Here is an 18632-nt window from a genome sequence, read left to right as displayed (position 1 = left end):
ATTCCAGCCGGGGAGTCTTGTAATACTCGTACTTCCTAAGTCCCAGTTTAGTAGTTGTGCTGTGCATGTCGATGACAACTCTATTTATGATGCCTATGCCAACTTAGAGGAACTCTGACTTCTATATATTGAGTCTACATTTCTCCTATCGTTTAGCCTAAAGTTGCCCTTTTAAAACTTTGAGGTTGAGAACTAACTGCATATCCCTGAGTTTTAAACTCTTGGCATATTTGAAAATTTACCACTGCTCTGTAAACTGGGATTGTTTAACTGATGGATGCTTTTTTCTACTATACAGTATGTAGTGAGAAGGGAGAAAAAAGTTGCCTGTTGATTTCATCTGCCTTTTCAGCTGAAGAATTATCAAGACTTAGCCTAACAATGGGGTATAGTAATCTTGTTTCAAATGCTGCTTTCTGATGCTGTTGTTCAGCTTGGTCTGTGCCGCATTCACATTAATTTTAATGCAGCAGTCACATTTTCTTTCCCTTTAGAGAAAACTGAAATCACTCAACTGCTTAAACATAATGTGTGCACTAAACAGTGTCTTAAAGCTTCAGGTAGTTAGAGGAAACCACATGGAAGCATCTAGATCTAATAAGATTCACAATCACTTAGGAGTTTTGGTTTCTATCTATGAGTTAACAACTCTCCTTTAACTTGCAGTTTGTTTCCAAGGCAGGTTAATCTCATTTTCCTCTAGGAATTCAATTAGATGAGAGCATCCTTCTGCTGGTGGCTTCTCCTTTTGTCCATTGCTGATTAACAATTGGATCATTGAGTCACCGAGAGGTTAACGAAACACTTTTTTGTCAGTGGTCCAACCTCTTTGTATGGTTGTGTCGAACAGCAGACTGAACAGAAATAATGGGAAAATCTTGTTTGTGGAATGACCAGGGTTGTCATTTTGCAATACCAGAGTAAAGACCTGCTTAAGCTTCAGGCTTCTGGCTGTGCACGAGGCGGCTGATTACAAATCCCTCTGCAAGAACATGAAATGTTAGTTTCTCCGCATCTTTTGCGCTTAACGGTGTTGGAGCTGGGGAGATATGAATGATTACAGTCCGTTCAGCAGTAGCTTCCCATTTAGTATTTAAAATGGTTTTGTTATGATGAGTCTTCTGGGGTTTGGCATTGGGAAAAGACTGAATTGTAGCCCTTAATTATGGAGTGTGGACAATTGCAGCCGGACAGACAGGCAGTGGTCCAGCTCCGCTCTTAGCGAGCGATGCTTTTGTGCTGTGCCATCCCCCTGCACAAATGACCGTAGCAGGCTGTTGCTAGATTGATTGGTCTCGATCTCTTTATAGGGAAGAGGTTTGAAAGCTGTAATTTCAGGTTTATCGCAGCAGTCCTTCAGGCTTCTGCCCTGTTGCCTTGTGCAAATGTTACCATAGCTGCCCCAAAGAGCTTCCTATGGCATTAAAAAGCGGCTATGAAATCCATTTGTACTGGGTCACCAGTGACTTGGCTTGTGTAGATGCTGTGGCAAAATGGAATCATAGAACCGTTTTGGTTGAAAAAGCCATTTAAGTTCATCAAGTCCAACCATTAACCCAGCACTGCCAAGTCCACCTCTAACCCATGTCCCTCAGAACCTCATCTCTGAGTCTGTTCAACCCCTCCAGGGATGGTGACTCCACCACTGCCCTGGGCAGCCTGTTCCAATGCCCAACAGCCCAATAATTGCAAGGAAAGCTTTGGAGGAGCAGTTTTGCCAGTAACACGCCCCCTGTCCATGTGCAAGTGATGGAGAGCATTGAGGAGTCCAGGGGAGTTCAGCTTGGGAAGGTGCAAGATGGGGTTCTGCTCTGGACTGGGACTTCCAGATGCCACAACTTCACTTTATTTTCGCCTCCCGGGAGCTACCGAGCCTCTGTGGTGGCTGCTGTACACATGGCATTGCATTCTCCCATTGGGGATGTTAAAAATACACGCTACAATTTTCCCTTTCCACATACCAAAATGTATTAATATGCTGCCGCTTTGATTAGTCATTTCCTCTTCCTTTGTTCCTTTCACAACAGAGTGAAGGACTGTAGGCACATACCTCAGGAAAATCTTTGTATGGTTAAGAAGTCTGCTAAATAGATTCTTCTGGGTTAAAACCTGTCTTTGTTGGCAGAAGATGACTTCTGTTCTCAATCTGTTAAATAGACATTTAAAAATAAGTCTGGATAAATTACCTTTATGGTATTCATACTAAGAATATCTTTGCCTGATTTATTTTTGCAGGGGAAAGAAGTTCTAATATGACCAAGGTTAATACTCCTACTGCAGAACAAGTGGTAGATTTAAAACTTCCTTGTGTGGCTGGAGAAATTCAAGTGAGTAGGCTCAAATGTCATCTGGCCAATGTGGTTAGAGGCAAAGTTGAGTAGAAATTTGGAGAATCCAGCAGCAAATTAAGACCTACCTTTTCATAGGTATGTGTGGACTTTGGAAATATCTCTCCTAAACAAAATGTCATCCTCATTAGCAGTCCCAGCAGACACTTTCCACTAGAGCAGGTTGCTCAGAGCCCTGTCCAGCCTGGCCTGAGGTGTCTCCAGGGACGGGGCATCCACAGCTTCTCTGGGCAGCCTGTTCCAGGGCCTCACCACCCTCATGGGGAAGAATTTCTTCCTTGTATCTGATCTAAATCTCCCCTCTTTCAGTTTAAAACCATCACCCCTTGTCCTGTCACTACAAGCCCTTGTAAAAAGTCTCTCTCCAGCTTTCCCATAGGTCCCCTTTAGGATTGGAAGGCTGCTATAAGATCTCCTGGAACCTTTTGTTCTCCAGGCTGAATACCCCCAGCTCTCAGCCTGTCCTCACATCAGAGCTGTTCCATCCCTCTGATCATCTTTGTGGCCTCCTCTGGACTCACTCCAGCAGGTCCATGTCCCTCTCATGTTGGTGGCCCTAGAGCTGGACCAGCACTGCAGGGGGTCTCACCAGAGCAGAGCAGAAGGGCAGAATCACCCTGCTGGTGACCTGCTGGTCACTCTTCTTCTGAAGCAGCCCAGGATATGGTTGGCTTTCTGGGCTGTGAGTGCACATTTCTGGGTCATGTTGAGCTTCTCATCAACCAACAGCCCCAAGTCCTTCTCCTTAGGGCTGCTCTCAATCCATTCTCCCAAGTAACCAGGCCTCCTTTTTCCTTATAGAGAGGGACGTAATTTTCCCTAGACTTTTTTGTCACCAATGTACCTATAGAAGCTTTTCTTGTTGCTCTTGATGTCCCTGGCCGTATTCTATCAACATGTTAGCTTTTCTAACCTGACCACTGGCTGCTTGGACAATATCTCTGTATTCCTCTCAGCCTACCTGTCCTTGCTTCTACCTTCTGCAGGCTTCTTTCTTGTGTTTGTGATTGTCCAGGAGCTCCTTGTTCATCTATGCAGGCCTCCTGGAGGTGATGGTCGAATATCAACAAGCTTCCTTGGGCCCCTCTTCCCTCCAGGGCTTTATCCTATGGTACTCTACCAAGCAGATCCCAGAAGAGGCCAAAGGCTGCTCTCCTGAAGTTCAGGGTGGTGAGTTTGCTTTGCACCCTCCTTGCTGCCCTGAGGATCTTGAACGCCACCATTTCATGGTCACTGCAGCCAAGGCTGCCCTTGAGCTTCGCATTCCCCACCAGCCCCTCCTTGTTGATGAGAACAAGGTCTGGCGTAGCGCCTCTCCTCATTGGTTCCTCTGTCACTCGGAGAAGAAATTTATTATCAACGCATTCCAGGAACCTCCTGGATTGCTCACACACTGCTGTGTTGTCCCTCCAACAGATACTGGCACAGTTGAAGTCCCTCATGAAGACCAGGGCTTGTGAACGTGAGGCTGCTCCTCTCTGTCTATGGAGGGCCTCATCCATTTGGTCTTCCTGGTTGCGTGGCCTGTGGCAGACCCCCATTATAATGTCATCTCTCCCTGCCCTCCCTTTAATCCTGACTGATAAGCTCTCGGTTGGTTCCTCATCCATCTCCAGGTGAGGCTCCCTGCTGGATCTCCAAGGATCACTCCAGGTGGTCACTGACGTAGCGGGTGACACCCTCCTCTTCATCTCCCCTGCCTGTCCTTCCTTAAGAGCCTGTGTCCTTCCATTCCAGTGCTGCAGTAGTAGGAGCCATCCCACCATGTCTCTGTGATGCCAGTGAGATCTCAGCTCTGCAGGTGTGCACACATCTCCAGCTCCTCTGGTTTATTCCCCATGCTACGTGTGTTTGCATGGAGGCGTTTAAGTTGAGCTCCCAGTGAAGCAGAGTTACTTGCTGGAGTGGCTGGAACTCCTTTGTGCTGCTTTTCACGTCCTCCCCTGCTGACCTGTGATTCTGCTCCAGGCTCTGGGCATCTATTGCTGGCAGTGGCATCAAACTGGTAGGAATGGGATGGGTTGAGGTTCCCCTCCCCTTAGTTTGAATCCTTCTTCACCAACTTGGCAAGCCTGTGACCGAAGATGAGCTTTCTCTTCTCTGAGAGATTGACCCAATCAGCCACAAGCAGACCAGGTTCCTAAAAGCCAGTCCCATGATCTAAGTGGCCAGGGCCCTGTCTGTGGCACCAGCCCTGTTGCCATTTGTTGATTTTCCAGATTTGACTGGCCCTTTCCTTCCCTTTGACTGGGAGGATTGATGAGAAAACTACCTGTCCTCCAGAGTCCCTCACTGCTGCTCCAGGGCTCTGTAACCCTTCTCGATGTTCCTCAGGCTGCTCCTGGCTGTGTCCCTGGTGCCCACGTGGAACAAGAGCGGTGGATAATAGTACAAGGTTTGGTGGTATCTCAGTGACATCTCTAATGTGAGACTCTGGTAAGCACACACCTGTCTAGAGAGTACATCAGGTTGGCAAATGGTGGCTCTGGACCTCTTGGAACTGTGGTTGGACATCAGGAAAAGGTTCGTCACCTGGAGGTGCTGGACACTGGAACAGACTCCCCAGGGAGGTGTCATGACCCCAAGCCTGACAGTGTTCAAGAAGAGACTGAACAATGCCCTCAGACACATGATATGAATTTTGGGGTTGTCTTGTGCAGGGACAAGAGTTGGACTCAATGATCCTTGTGGGTCCCTTCCAACTCAGGATATTCTGTGATTCTTGGAAGAGAGTCCCCTGCTGCTGTCACCCATCGCCCTTCCTCAGGTGTGCTGATTGTTCTACAGGGAGCAGGTTGAGCCTCCTTACTCTGCTCCATCGTCTCTCCTGATGTGACGGCTCTTTCCTCTTCAGTTTGCAGAGCGCTGAAGCGGTTCTGTAAGGGCACCTCAGGCCTCGAGGGAAGTCTCTTGGGTCTTTTCCTTGACTATTTGCAGCTCTTGTATATATAAACTTCTTCTTTTTTAAATGAGCGTTAGCCTCCCAATACTCAGATGCCATTCATACTTTCACAGCAATCTGCAAAGGCAAAAAATAAAAAAGGCTGAACTGCAGCCTTTTCCTCTTTTGTTTCTGTCTCCCCTTATTTTACATTTAGTTTTAAAACTATAAACAAAATACATAATATAGGAATGTATGTTTAAGTAGTTATATTTACTATATACACTGGGAAGGGGAAGATGCTTCATTCTAGCTGTTTTGTCTTTGCAGATTGCTGTGAAAGTATGGGAGGAATCTGAGTGCTGAGAAGCTGCTGCTTGTACCTGCTTTCCTCTGTCTTTCTGTGCTTGCGGAGACTGAATTGGATGTAAAGACAAGAAAAGGCTGTAGCAGCCCCAAATTTCTCAAGAGATTATCTTAGTTTATTTTTTACATGGAATTTGGGGCCGTGCCTCATTTGTCACCAGAGGGGGGGTCAACTGTGTAATTGCCATGGGTGCTGTAGAGCTTGTTTTAATCAAGTTAAAGTAATACATGCATGGCAAAGGTAGGTGCAGAAACCTCAGAGTAAATATACTTAAACTAGGGTAAATTTCCTCTGTGGCAGAGAAGGATTAAGCCGTGTTGGGGTCTGACAGCCCGATACCCTCACAGCTGAGCCCCTTCACCCGCCGTGTTTTGGCAGAACCAGGTTTGGGAGTGACGCTGCGTGTGGTTCTGCCAGCAGAGATGGAGCTGGGGACAAGGTGGGTGACGAATGGCTTTGTGACCCCAGCCAAAGGACATGCGAATGCTTGTGCTGGTTAAGCCAAAACCCTGTGCCCTAGGAAAGGGCGTCATCGTGGTTAAAAAACCCAAACCCCCAGCAAACCCAGGGGGGTGTGCAGAGCTCTGCGCCGGAGCTCTTGTATTGGATCTGCCCCCGGTTTTTGGGGATGGCAGCTGTGCTCTGAGCCTTTCCGTGGGTCCAAGGTGAAGATTATACTGTGAATATATATTCATACAATAGACCACACCAGATGTCAAAAGGTTGAGGTGCATAGTGACTTTAAAGTTGTATCAGTGATTTTTGTGTGTCATAAACCTGAGCTGCTGTGGACTGTCACATCAACCTGGCTTGTACAAACCTCTGTTAACTTTCCAGACAGCTAATTGGAATAATAAGGCATGGCCTGATTCCTCTGTCCCGTCCAGGTGCTGAGCACAAACACGGTTCAGATTCAGTCGTGCGTGTTTAATGCTTCTGCCTGGCTGACCTGAGAGTCCTGGCTTAAATCTGCACTTGGTTTGTGCTCCTGGATGGGTTCGTATTGCAGGAGACCCTTCGATTCTTGAAAACTACACAACATGTAGAATTGCTGCTCAGACTGGTGACCTAAACTCAGCTTTGGCCATTAATCTGCTGTTTTGTCTCTTAGTATGGAATCCTGCATTAATCTGGCCTTGGCAAAACCCCAAGTTCCAGCATTGCCTGAAAAGCCTGACTTAACGAGTTAATAAATGTTGGGTTTATTGCGATGTATAGTTACATCTTGAGCAAGCCTGCGAAACCCACACGTTGCAGTGCAGCTGGGCGCCGCTGCCGTGAGAATAGCGCAGATCGCTTTTAATCAAGTCGGTATGTTGAGACTATTAAAAATGTAAACTTAATTCTTTTCTAAAACATGGTTTAAAAGCTACAGCTGCTGCATTGGCTGGGTTTGTCGCCTCTATCTGGCAGCTTTGGAGGAGAGAGACTTTGCTGCCCAGCTTGCAGCTCCGAGCGGCTGTACCGACATCTTCCCTTGCCTTAACGTCAGAATTGTTCACGCCGGTGCGTTTGTATGGCTACTTGTGCAGCCCTTTTTGCTGTTGAATTGTGCCTTCGAATGGAAGGCACGCGATGGAAAGGAGCAGATGTAACGGAGGATCTTCAGGCCATTCGGAGCTGCGACCTTGGCCTTGGGATGCGAGCAAAAACCGCAAGTTGAGAAAACAGACATCTATGTTGAACCTTTCATTCAGATTTTGCTGCTCTTTCGTCCTTTCTGAGAGTCCATGAGGAAAATGCAGTGAGTTTTGTGTTGTGTTTTTGCTTCGTGTTTTGAGAAGTATCACTTCCCAGTTCATGCGCAGAAGCGGGTGGTGATTGAGGAGCAAACATTGGATCTGGTCTCTGCTTGCAAGGAGAGCAGGGAAGGGGAGACACTTGCCCCCAAAACCATGAGCTTGCTGCTCGGGTGTTTAAATGCCTCTCAAATAGTTGCCGGTGGTGTGGGCAGAGCGTGTCTGTACACGAGCATGTGAAGGAAGGAGCCGAGGAAGCCTCAGGGACTCCCTGGAAATAGCGATGAGAAGATGCGGACTTAGTGAGTAATGCTGAGAGCCCTCTTGGGGCACAGCCCTCTCCTGTTGGATGAAAGAAGCCTTCAATGCTTTACAGGCACATGAGAAGAAGGTAAAGATAAATTATCTTCTGATTTTACAGATAATAGACATATGTGTTAGAAGTTAGTAATTTTTAAGGAAAAACTTGCAGTTTCTGGAGTCCAGTGTGCCCTAAGTTGGTTTCCTGTGCTACCGATGTGTGCCAGTTTATCCCAAATAGCATAAATACTGCGAGAAACATATTGGTTTCCTAAGATTTTTTCAGTCCTGAACAATATCGGTGTCTTTGTGCTTTGGTGAACCCCACGGGTTGCTGCTCTGTGCAGTTTTCGGGTATTTGGCCAAGCTGCTGGGCAGGAGTGTGATTTTTCCAGCCCATTCCTTGCTCTGTGCGTGATTTTATCCCGCAGGTAAACGGTGAGGTTGCTCGCTCCGCTTTCACTGATGCTAAATCCAGCTCTGGGCTTTATCCTGCGGCTCAGGTGGTTTCAGGGTGGCAGGTCCTGGATCCCTGCCCTGCCTTAGCTTGTGTGGACTTGCCTGGCTGTAATGGAAACCTCCAAAATTCTCCTTGCAAACCCTTGCAGAAGGTACCTGGGTGCTTGGACAAGAGCACAGTCATTGTCAGATAGCGGTGGCAAGGTCTTGTAGCAGTCTTGCATTCCTAGCTTGCTCTGGGCACCAGGTGTTGGCTCTAAAGATGCGTTAAAAAGCCCTAAAAGTAAAGGCTTTTGTTAAGCAAAGCTACTCTTTTATTTCTGGATTTTAATAAGCAGCGTCTGTGTTAACTAACATCAAGCGACTGTGAGCAGACAGAGCCCAACAGATGGTACAAACAGCGGCACGTTTGGAATGGAAAATATTTACCTAGAGGGTATTTGAAGCGCTGAGATTGTGCTCTGCAAATGGCTTAATTGTATCAGCGTAATCAAGTGAAGAAGAGCAAGATTTATTGACAAGTCTCATTCTCCTCTTGTTTTTAGCGGTTTGGAGGGGGTGTCAAGCACTGTTGAGCAGGTCTCCTTCCCAGAGAAGAGAAACTTTAATATGTGAGTGGCTCAATCTCTAATTTCGAGTGTCTATAGCTTTCTTCCATTGCTACATAAATCATGCTGTCAGGGCGAGTGTTCTTAAATAAAGAAATGTGGAGCTTGAACTGCTGTTTATTAAGCTTCCCCCGAGTCTTAGTTCTGAGTGGGCTTCTATAAACAGGGCACGGAAATATAGCTGGAAGAGTAGAGTTCAAACAGAATATGAAAAAAATGGGTCAAAACTGGCAGAGCTATTTAGACTTTTAGCTTCTCTAGGGGGTGGGTGCTTCATCGCACACCTTAGTTGTGCAAACTTAAGTGACTCCTAAGAAGATTGCATGTGATTTTACTGGAAGCTCTGACTTCTTCCTTACATAGGTGGCAGGTGAAATTTATATATAGTATCTTATTTTCTGTTTTCAGGTGTCCTCGGCTCCTTACTGGTATTCACTGGGCAGAGGGGTTTTCTTTGGGAATGGGTTACACTTGTCTGGGGAGGCTGAGGAGGACGTGGGGTCATTGCAAGGGACATGGAGATGTGTTGGTTTTTTGGTGACGTATGAGGCTGCTTTTGTAATACAAAACACAACAAAAACCCAAAAAAACTCCCCCCCCAAACCAACCAAAGTTGTAACTCTGCAATTTTTTCTTATCCTGTTGCAGTACTGATGTTAAAGGAGCTGCCTTCAGGTTTTTCTGGCAGCGTCTTCCTAAAGCTCGAGCCCAGCTGTGCTGCAGTTATTTAATACTCGTGAACAAAGTCACAGGGTTGCTCCCGCTGTGTGGATGAGGAATAGGCACAGAATGGCTGAACATCTTGTTTAATATCCTATTTTACCTCTGGCAGGTCTGGGTTTAGTTGCCTCATCGAGCCTGAGCTTTTGGGCATCATCTATCGAAGAGCTCTAGGGGAAGATACTCAGTGTGTCGCTGTGTGCGGAGTAAGGGAAAAATACTGTGATCTGTTTGAGGGATTTATTGAATACAGATACTCCTCTGAGACTTCTTGCTGGGTTCCTAGTGACTGTTGAATGCGAGGGCTTGCTTTTAGTCTGTTTGCAAGCTTCACAAAATCCCAGGGAAAATACACCAAGTAAAGAAGCTGTTGCCTTAGCTAAATCGTATGTGGTGTCTCCTAAACTGCTTAGTATTAAAAATTTGCCACCTTGGTACCTATATTTCCCTTGCCTTAATGTTAGTTTTTCAAAGAGGCACAGATCCCTGGGGATTATGTGTATTTAGGGACCCAAGCATCTATAGAAGCTGTGCTTTAATGTACTGAGGCGACACTACAAGTGACTCAATAGCCAGATGGAGCTGTAATTTATTTCTGTTTTCTCAAGTAAGCAAATCTCCTGGATCTAAACTGAATGAATACCCTGTGAAATGTTGGTAACTGTGCAGGGTGAAATTTGAGATTTAAATGCAAAAAGCGAAGGGTGTGTTACAAAACCCCCGGCAGCGTTAACTAGCAGAGGCAGTCAGGTGCAAGCAATAGCGCTGGAGTTCAGAAATAGTTATTTTCTGTGGCATGGGCTCTGTTTAGGGGAACAAAAGTGCAATTCTTTTGTTAAACGCAGGATGGGAACAGTAACTGAGTCTGTGTGCAGGCTGGGACAGATGCGGTTTGTTCCCCTTTTTCAGAATGACTAAAGGGATGTTGTGAGTTCTTGAATTTACAAATGTGACGGGAGCGTGTCTGCAAGTGGGGAGCCTGGCACAGGCTCTGAGAAACGTGCCTGATAAATATTGGTTAAATATGAAATACGGATGAAAGGTGAGTATTTAAGCCAATACTTTGAGATTTAAAACTAGCTGCAGTGTCCGTGTGTCCTGTTGGCAATAGCGAGCGGGTGCGTATGTGCAATTCCTGCCGGGTGTGCTTGCCTGGGGGTTGCAGCTCTGAGTGAGTTGAGAGCTGGTGTAGCTGCCCCCAAAGTTGTCCATGGGGAGGGATGTGAGTGATAAATCCCTTCGCCAGCCCTTCTGGATAGGGGAAATAGTACTTTCGTGAGGGTCTCTCACATTTCCATAGCTAACAGGAACAGGAGGAATTGTAAAACTAAATCCTGATGAGCAGTTAAGCTGGTATGTGTAGGTGTTTTTAAGTTAATGTAGCATTCTTTTTTCTGGTTTAATAGGAGCTTCTTTGTTCTGTTGCATTGTGTATGGCATAGGATTTTTTTTTTTCCCCTCTATACATTATTACTGTTCTTTCTTAGCTTGTCAGTGTAGTAAGGAAGTATAAACAGGAATGGAGAAACTTTAGTAATTACAGATTGTCAGGGGAGAACTGGAAACTGTGTTTGAGCCAAAAGACTGTCTGTTTACCCCAAGGATGCCACTTGTATAGTCATCTTGACAAGGGGTGGATGGCGAAGGATGTCATCTTGTCATTCTGCACACAAGCCGGCAGCGATAGTATCATTCAGAAGGGATTTTTAAATACCCTTGCTTATGCAGGGCTGAGATTGAAAATCAGAGTAAAAGCATCAGAGCAGAGCTCGTTTGCCATTCCTGGGTGTGCTTAATCAATTCTAGTTACATACTTTTTTTTTTTGAACCCTGCTTCCATGTGAAAGGCTGGATTTGTGTATATGAAATTTCCCACTGGACTTTGGAGCAGAAATCTGCATGCCTACGGTCACAGTGTTTGTGGTAGAAATGTTCCTTTGGCTCAAGTTCTGCTTCACCCTGATTAGCAAGAGAGAGACGGGTGCAGTGACTGGCTGCGCAGGCTTTGAAGTGCCTGGTTGCAAAGCTGGCCACACCTGGGGTGCATTAGGAACAGTGTGAGCAGCAGGTTGAGGGAGGTTGTTCCTCCTCTTCTTTGCCCTGGTGAGGCCACATCTGGAGTTGTGTGTACAGGTCTGGGCTCCCCAGTTTAAGAAGGACAAGGAATTACTGGAGAGAGTCCATGGGAGGGACACAAATATGCTTGAGGGGTCTGGAGCATCTTTGTGATGAGGAGACACTGAGAGAGCTGGGGCTGTTGACCTGGAGAAGAGAAGCTGAAAGGGATCTGATCAATGCTGATCAATATCTCAGGGTGGGTGTCAGAGGATGGACCAGACTCTGTTCAGTGGTGCCCAGTGACGGGATGTGGGGCAATGGGCATAAACTGAATCACAGGAGGTTCCATCTGAACATGAGCAGAAACTTGTTTGCTGGGAGGTGCCAGAGCCTGGCCCAGGCTGCCCAGAGCGGGTGTGGAGTCTCCTTCTCTGAGACATTCAAACCCCCTGGACCCACCTGTGTGATCTGCTCTGTGACCCTGCGTGAGCAGGGGGGTTGGACTGGGGGATCTCCAGAGGTCCCTTCAGCCCCAACCACTCTGTGATTCACTGGATCTGGTGCAGGGTGTAAATGCTTCTGGTGCAGAAGTGGATTAATGCAGGGAGGGGAGGGCTGGGTGGTGGATGGGGCTTGACAGAGCTGCCAGTGCTGAGATCAGAGCTTGTCTTCTCCAGTACGCATTCCCCACTCGGATCAGCTGTTATAATTATATATTTACGGCTCCTACTGAAAGTATTTAAATGCATCTGGCCTCTCTTGTCTCAAAGCAACGATTTTCTGCTTATACTTAGTCCTGCCTTGACCATCGCACCTCCTGACACTTGATGTCTTGAACCTTTGCGTTTGTTTTGCCGAGCACATGGTTTGACCTGAGCATCTGCTGTTGGGCGCTGGGAAATGTGGTGCAGATTGGGGCTGGGCTGAAGCAATCGGCTGGATTTTTGGCCAGCTGTGTGCCTGTGGATCACCAAGGCAGAGGGGGATGTTCTGTGCTCATTGTGGTTTGGTATTGTAATCGCTGCAGTAATGTGATCAACTTCATTACACTTGTGAAAAAATCTGCTTAATTACATGTTTACTTTGGGGATTAACTTCTCCTGTAAGCATTCAATGTTGACTTTGGCCAAGACATGTTCTCAAGATCTGCTTCCTTCAAGAGGTGACTAATATTAGATCATATAGTGCAGGAAGCTGGTTTTATCAAGAAGCTGTAGTTAATCATTTTGAAAGCTCCAGCTTATTTTAAAGCATCTGTGTTTTTTCTCCCCTTCCTCCCATCTCTCTCAACCCTTCTGAAACTTTCTGTGCTGGACATAATTCAACAGCCAAGAAAATAAACACAAACTGGGAGAAAACTTAATGTTAAGACAGCTGACGATTAATCAGTGTATTGAAATATTAGCCTTTTATTTGGATAGCTTAATAGCCAAATTAGAGTTCCCGCTCCTTGCTTTCTGTGCTGTTCAATGCGCTGTACAAATAAATTATCACAGTAGCTCCTCTCTGTCCAGAAACTATTGCATGTCACAATTCTCTCTTGAGCTTAAGCCAGGCTCTAAACTCAGCTCTCACCAATGTGAGTTTACGATTAGCAGCTTCTGGCACAGCCAGGAGTTGAGATAGAGCTTTAAATGTAATATTATCAGGTATTTAATGAGTAGTCCTTTGCCCAGAAGCAAGGAGAATGTGTCCCCTCCCTTCACTGTGCGGCTTCTACATGGGCTTTATTCCTTGTGCCTTCAGTATACACATATATTTTTCTAACCTATGTTTTAAGGTGTGGGGCTGTTCTCCCTACCGTTTTTGGGGTTATTTCACTTAAATCTGTGTGAAACTCTCATCCTCGAGCTGGTTGAGGAGAAGCAGAAGGGCAGGCTGATGTGTAACAAACCGTGCCTGCAGTCTTGGATGGAGAAAAATATAATTGAAGCATGTGCTTTTTAAACTGAGTTGGTGAATTAGGATCACACTTGCCTTAATTAAAGCGTTGATTGTGTTTTTTAAATGATTGGTGCTTTTTTTTCCCCTTGGAACAAAGAGTCTGGAGGAGATTTGAATTCTTCCTCGGTTTGTAGTGATGAAATGGGAAAATCTGGCTTGTTTTGGTCCCAAAACTAGGTTTATAGCTTCATTCTGTTTTCCTCAAATCACCCTAGCAGTGCTACACACTTGCATACACAATATAAGTAATAGATCTTCCTGTGTTTTTTTTTTTTTTCTGTAAGTCTGTGGAGTTTTCATGAGTTTAAAGCTGGTTTATAGACTTCAAAAAGCAGTTTTGAAAACACCTGATTTACAGAATCACAGAGAATCTCAGAATGTCAGGGGTTGAAGGGCCCTGGAAAGCTCATCCAGTGCAATCCCCCCATGGAGCAGGAACACCCAGATGAGGTTACACAGGAAGGTGTCCAGGCGGGTTGGAATGTCTGCAGAGAAGGAGACTCCACAACCCCCCTGGGCAGCCTGGGCCAGGCTCTGGCACACTCACCATGAAGAAGTTTCTTCTTATATTTAAGTGGAACCTCCTGTGTTGCAGTTTGTACCCATTACCTCTTGTCTGACCATTGGTTGTCACTGAGAAGAGCCTGGCTCCATCCTCCTGACACTCCCCCTTTCCGTATTGATCCCCATGAATGAGTCCCCCCTCAGTGTCCTCTTGTCCAGCTCCAGAGCCCCAGCTCCCTCAGCCTTTCCTCACACGGGAGATGCTCCACTCCCTTCAGCATCTTGGTGGCTGCGCTGGACTCTCTCCAGCAGTTCCCTGTCCTGCTGGAACTGAGGGGCCACAACTGGACACAGTATTCCAAGTATGGTCTCAGTTTGAACCCATAACCCTTTGTCCTACCATTGGTTGTCACCGAGAAGAGCCTGGCTCCATCTTCCTGACACTCACCCTTTATATATCTGTCTTTCTGGTTGATTAAAACTTAGGGTTCCTTCCCCTCATTCCGCTTCTGCAGCTGTTGTCAATCTGGGCACAAAAGGAAGTTGAAATCGAAACTCCCACTTGCCAAGATAAAAATCTTAATTCGTTATGTTTGATTTATGGCAATAAAAAAAGAGAAGCGTTGCTCTGCGTTATTTCACAGCCTCTGGAAATGCTGACTGATGTATTTCTGAAATTAAAAGCTTTAACTTGATGAAATTCGCTTAGGAAGGGAGAATGAGAAAGATGAAGAGAAGTGAGGAGCAGAACTGATCTCTTTGAGATCATTGGTCTTGCAAACCGCAGTTTCTTTCAATCCAGGGTGACAACTTAGAAGCAAATGGTAAATAATTTCTATTGATATCGTTTGGTAATTTTATTAAAAGCTATTTTAAGGCTTCTCTAAAACAATGACAAATCTTCTTTTGTTGTTATAATTGGTGGGGGAAATAATAGTGAGGAAAACCTGTTCAAAAATCTGATTTTTCTTTTTCTTTCCCCCTTATAGGTTTTCTTAAAAAATATCGCTAAGAAGCAGCACAATGGAGTTTTACGAGTCTACCTACTTTATCATCCTTATTCCTTCTGTGGTTATTACAGTCATCTTCCTCTTCTTTTGGCTTTTCATGAAAGAGACTTTATACGATGAAGTCCTCGCCAAACAGAAAAGGGACCTCAAATTTCCACCTACCAAGACCGATAAAAAGAAAACTGAGAAGAAGAAGAACAAGAAGAAAGAAGCTCAGAACGGGAACATCCACGAGTCCGACTCTGAAAGTTCCCCTCGGGACTTTAAGCTCTCGGATGCCCTGGGTACGGATGAAGATCACGTCATTGCCGTCCCTGTTCCTGAAGTGTCTGCTGGTGTTAGGGAACGGAAGAAGAAGGAGAAGAAGCATAAGGCCGTTCAAGATGATCACGTAACTAGGGATTCGGAAGGATCCAAGTCTTCAGGCAAGAAAGTAGATCCAGTCCCTGTTACAAAACAGCCCACTCCACCATCTGAATCAGCACCAGCTAAGAAGAAGCCTGGGCAGAAGAAGCAGAAAAATGGAATGGGTATCTGATGTTGCATATGCTTCTTGCACAGAACGCCAAAAATGTGTTCTGCTTTTTGCAAGGCCACAGAGTGTCTCTCTCCCAACTGTTCTGCCTGATCTCTATGGGGCAAAACTCACTTCTAACCTTTTTCCTTTTGAGGAGCTGTTGCTTTTCTCCCCACTGTTTTTCATCCGGCAGCAATGCTCTGGTTTTCCTCCTCCCCTCCTTGCTTTCTTCTACTAAAGATTGTTGAGGGAAACAGTAGCTCATATCTTTGCTTTGCTCTATGGTTTGACTACTCTCTTCTCAAGCTATCAAAATTTTGATTATCTGAAAGAAATCATTAAATGTTTGCGGTGCGCATTCTGACGTCAAACCGTCCTAAAAGCGGTTGCCCTGATAAGAAAGGGCATCTAGGGGAACTTCGTAGCAGAGTGTGCAAAATAAATCACTGTTGAAGTGTGGGTTTAATGTACGGAGAGGTATTTGGTGGCTGATTAATGAGAAGAAGCACTTAGAGCTGCTTCTCACCTGCTACACCTCTAAAACTGAATGGAACTGATGGTAAAAGATTGGTCCAGGTATTGTAAATGGAACATCCAACCTAGATAGATTGAAAGCTGTAGTCAGAATACCTGCGACTGTCTTGGCTCTATCCTCAGCAGGAGTCGACATGTCTCAGTGTATTTGCTGACTATGATTAGAATGTAAGAAAGAATAAATACACTCGGTTTCAAAAATAAGCGAAAACCAAGTTACTTGCAGATCACCCATTTGAGATGCAGGTGTAACAGGTTTGCTACAGGGAGTGAGGAATAAGAGCGACATTGCTGCTTGATGGGGTGTATTTTCTTTTTCTGAAAAAAAGGGAGAAAAAAGACCCACCCGCTACCAACACAAAAAGCATCAAATCTTGTTGGTGGGTGTTCTCCACAAATCTCTGTGGCGTGGTTCAAATGTGGTCTACAAGCACTGTTCTGAGGGCAGCCAGAACAAACTCTTATCCTTGATTACAGGAGCTGACACCACAACCCCGTATCGTGTGTGTCGGCTCTGACAAGAATATCATAGAGCACAGGCTGTCCAGAAAGATAAAAAACATTCTCGCTAGAAACAACATTTATAAAGAACAATTCCCTAATGTGAAATGCTGCTTTTCTGCTTCTCACAGTCCCAGTAGCTATTGGGGGTGTGTGTGTAAAATACCCGAGTGGGTTCATGGGGGGAATAAAACACTTCCTGCAAATGAGAAACTAATGGGGTAAGGCATGCTGTCTGCTCTGTCGCAGTCAAACCTGGATTGGATTTGTTAAACTGGTATTTGCGTTGCTGTGTTCTGCTTGCAGATAAGGTTCCTGTTTGTCCAAACACGGGGTGCTGTGGCTCTTCACTCTGCTCAACCTTTCTGTTGCTTTGGGGTCACGTCTGATACGGGGAGTGTGTTTGGATAACTTTGTTCTGATTTGAAATACATGGGTTTCTCTTTCCTGCAAGTGGACTTTGGTTGTTACAGATTTAAAAGTGGTGATATGAATATACAGAAAAGCATATTGTCTTAATTGTCTGTTACAGATGATCAAGATACTAAGACTGATTCTGTTGTATCTCCTACCAAAAAGCAAGACCAAGTGCTGCTCCACCAGGAGATAAAGCAAGAAAACGTATCGGGAAAGAAGAAAGTCTCTGCAAAGAAGCAGAAAGTTGATAATGGTGAGAATACAGACACTGACTTATTAGTTCAGATAAACCTGACTATTAAACCTTTTTGACATCCATATTTCAGTCCCTCATCCTTTGGAAAAAGAAACTCATAGAAGAATAACTCTTTTAATTTGAAAAAGCAGGAATTCCGGGTCAGAAAGGTTGTTCAACCTGAGGTACTGTTTAATTTATCTGGTAGCACTGAACATGGGAGGACGCTGTGAACCTTTCTGAACGCTTTTGGATCCAAACATCCACATTTGAATTGAGGAGTAACGTGTTGACTTAGAGCCTGCTCAGCTTATACTCTAAGTTACTGTGAGCAAGGCATGTCTGGAACGGGCACAGTCATCTGCCCCAAGCAAGACTGCAGGTTTTTTAGCCAGTTGCTTTGACCACGTTCCTCTCTTATTGTCCTTTTGTTAGCTCGTCGTTGTTCCAACATAAACCGCTCATCTTTGCTGTCAAGGCTTTTACTGTTCGTCATCCGTCGTTCTCTGCCAAGATGCTGTTTCTTGTCTCTTGGCTCATTCTGCCTCTGTGTTTGTTCCTTTTATTTTTAATCTATTTTTTTTTCAATTTTTACAATGAGTGTCATTGTGCCTGTGGCTTTTGGGCAGAGTGTGACCATGAAGTTCTGTGAGGCCACCTTGTTAGCTTCTCCAAACTCTTTACTGGGACAGCTACGAAGGAGTTTGCTGCTGGTGTTCTGCTCCAGGATTAGACAATGTTGGTCGCTGTTCCCTTTATCTTTTGGTCAAGTCATCAGGGTCTAGATCAGTTGTGGGGTCTGGTCAGACCAGGGTGGGGTTTGTGGTCATATAGGGTCCCTGTGTGTTATAACAACTGGAAAGCTTTCAAATGCTTTTTGAAAGAAACCTACTCCTGAGGAACCAAGGGTGTGATCGCCTTTTGTGGACATGCTTGTGCTTTTCCTGATGTACTTCATGGACCACAAACTTGTCTGTGTGTGGCTAATGCTCAAATAAGCATCATTATCAGTTAAGCTGTCAGCGTTACACAGGAATAGCTCATGCATTATTTCAGTGCAAGCTGTTTTCTTTTCAAGATACCTCTTCAAAATGACAGAGAGAAATTAGCTGCAGTGGGCATCTGGGTTAGCCAAGACAGTACTTTGGGAATTTCAGGTGTTACTGATGCTGTGAAATGTGATATTAAATAGATTTTGAAAGGAGGGGAATAAAATGAGGAGGGGAAGTTGATATGGAGAGGAAGGGAGGAGGTGAGGATGGTAACTGGATTGGGTGGTGGATATTTCTGCTATACAAGATCTCACTTTTGAGTGTACCTGCAGGTGTCTGCTGACTGCTTAAGTGGAAAGACTCTAGCAGGTGACACAGAAGGTCCATCTGGCCTGTTTTGCTCCTTAACAGCAGCTGGAATATAAAAGTCTTTTCTAACTAGCTCTCTGGCTGCATATTTCAGGCAGCGTGAGGTTTAGATGGGGTATTGGGAACAAT

The 18632-nt window shown here is 45.3% G+C and overlaps 1 protein-coding gene across 1 annotated transcript in view; it reads left to right on the top strand.

Annotated features, from left to right (window-relative positions):
- Window positions 1-14951: 14951 nt before the first annotated feature.
- The window catches only part of KTN1 (kinectin 1), a gene marked incomplete at its 5' end in the record, with an annotated part of 56361 nt that continues 52680 nt past the window's right edge, over window positions 14952-18632 (top strand). Inside the window, 2 exons of the mRNA XM_080345407.1 lie at window positions 14952-15468; window positions 17023-17160. Of these exons, the coding sequence (XP_080201533.1) occupies window positions 14952-15468; window positions 17023-17160 (655 nt within the window). The remainder of the gene's footprint in view (window positions 15469-17022; window positions 17161-18632) is intronic.

Source organism: Nesoenas mayeri, assembly GCF_963082525.1.
Source record: "Nesoenas mayeri genome assembly, chromosome: 5".
Classification (NCBI taxonomy): Eukaryota; Metazoa; Chordata; class Aves; order Columbiformes; family Columbidae; genus Nesoenas; species Nesoenas mayeri.
This window is presented reverse-complemented; position numbering and strand designations above follow the sequence as displayed.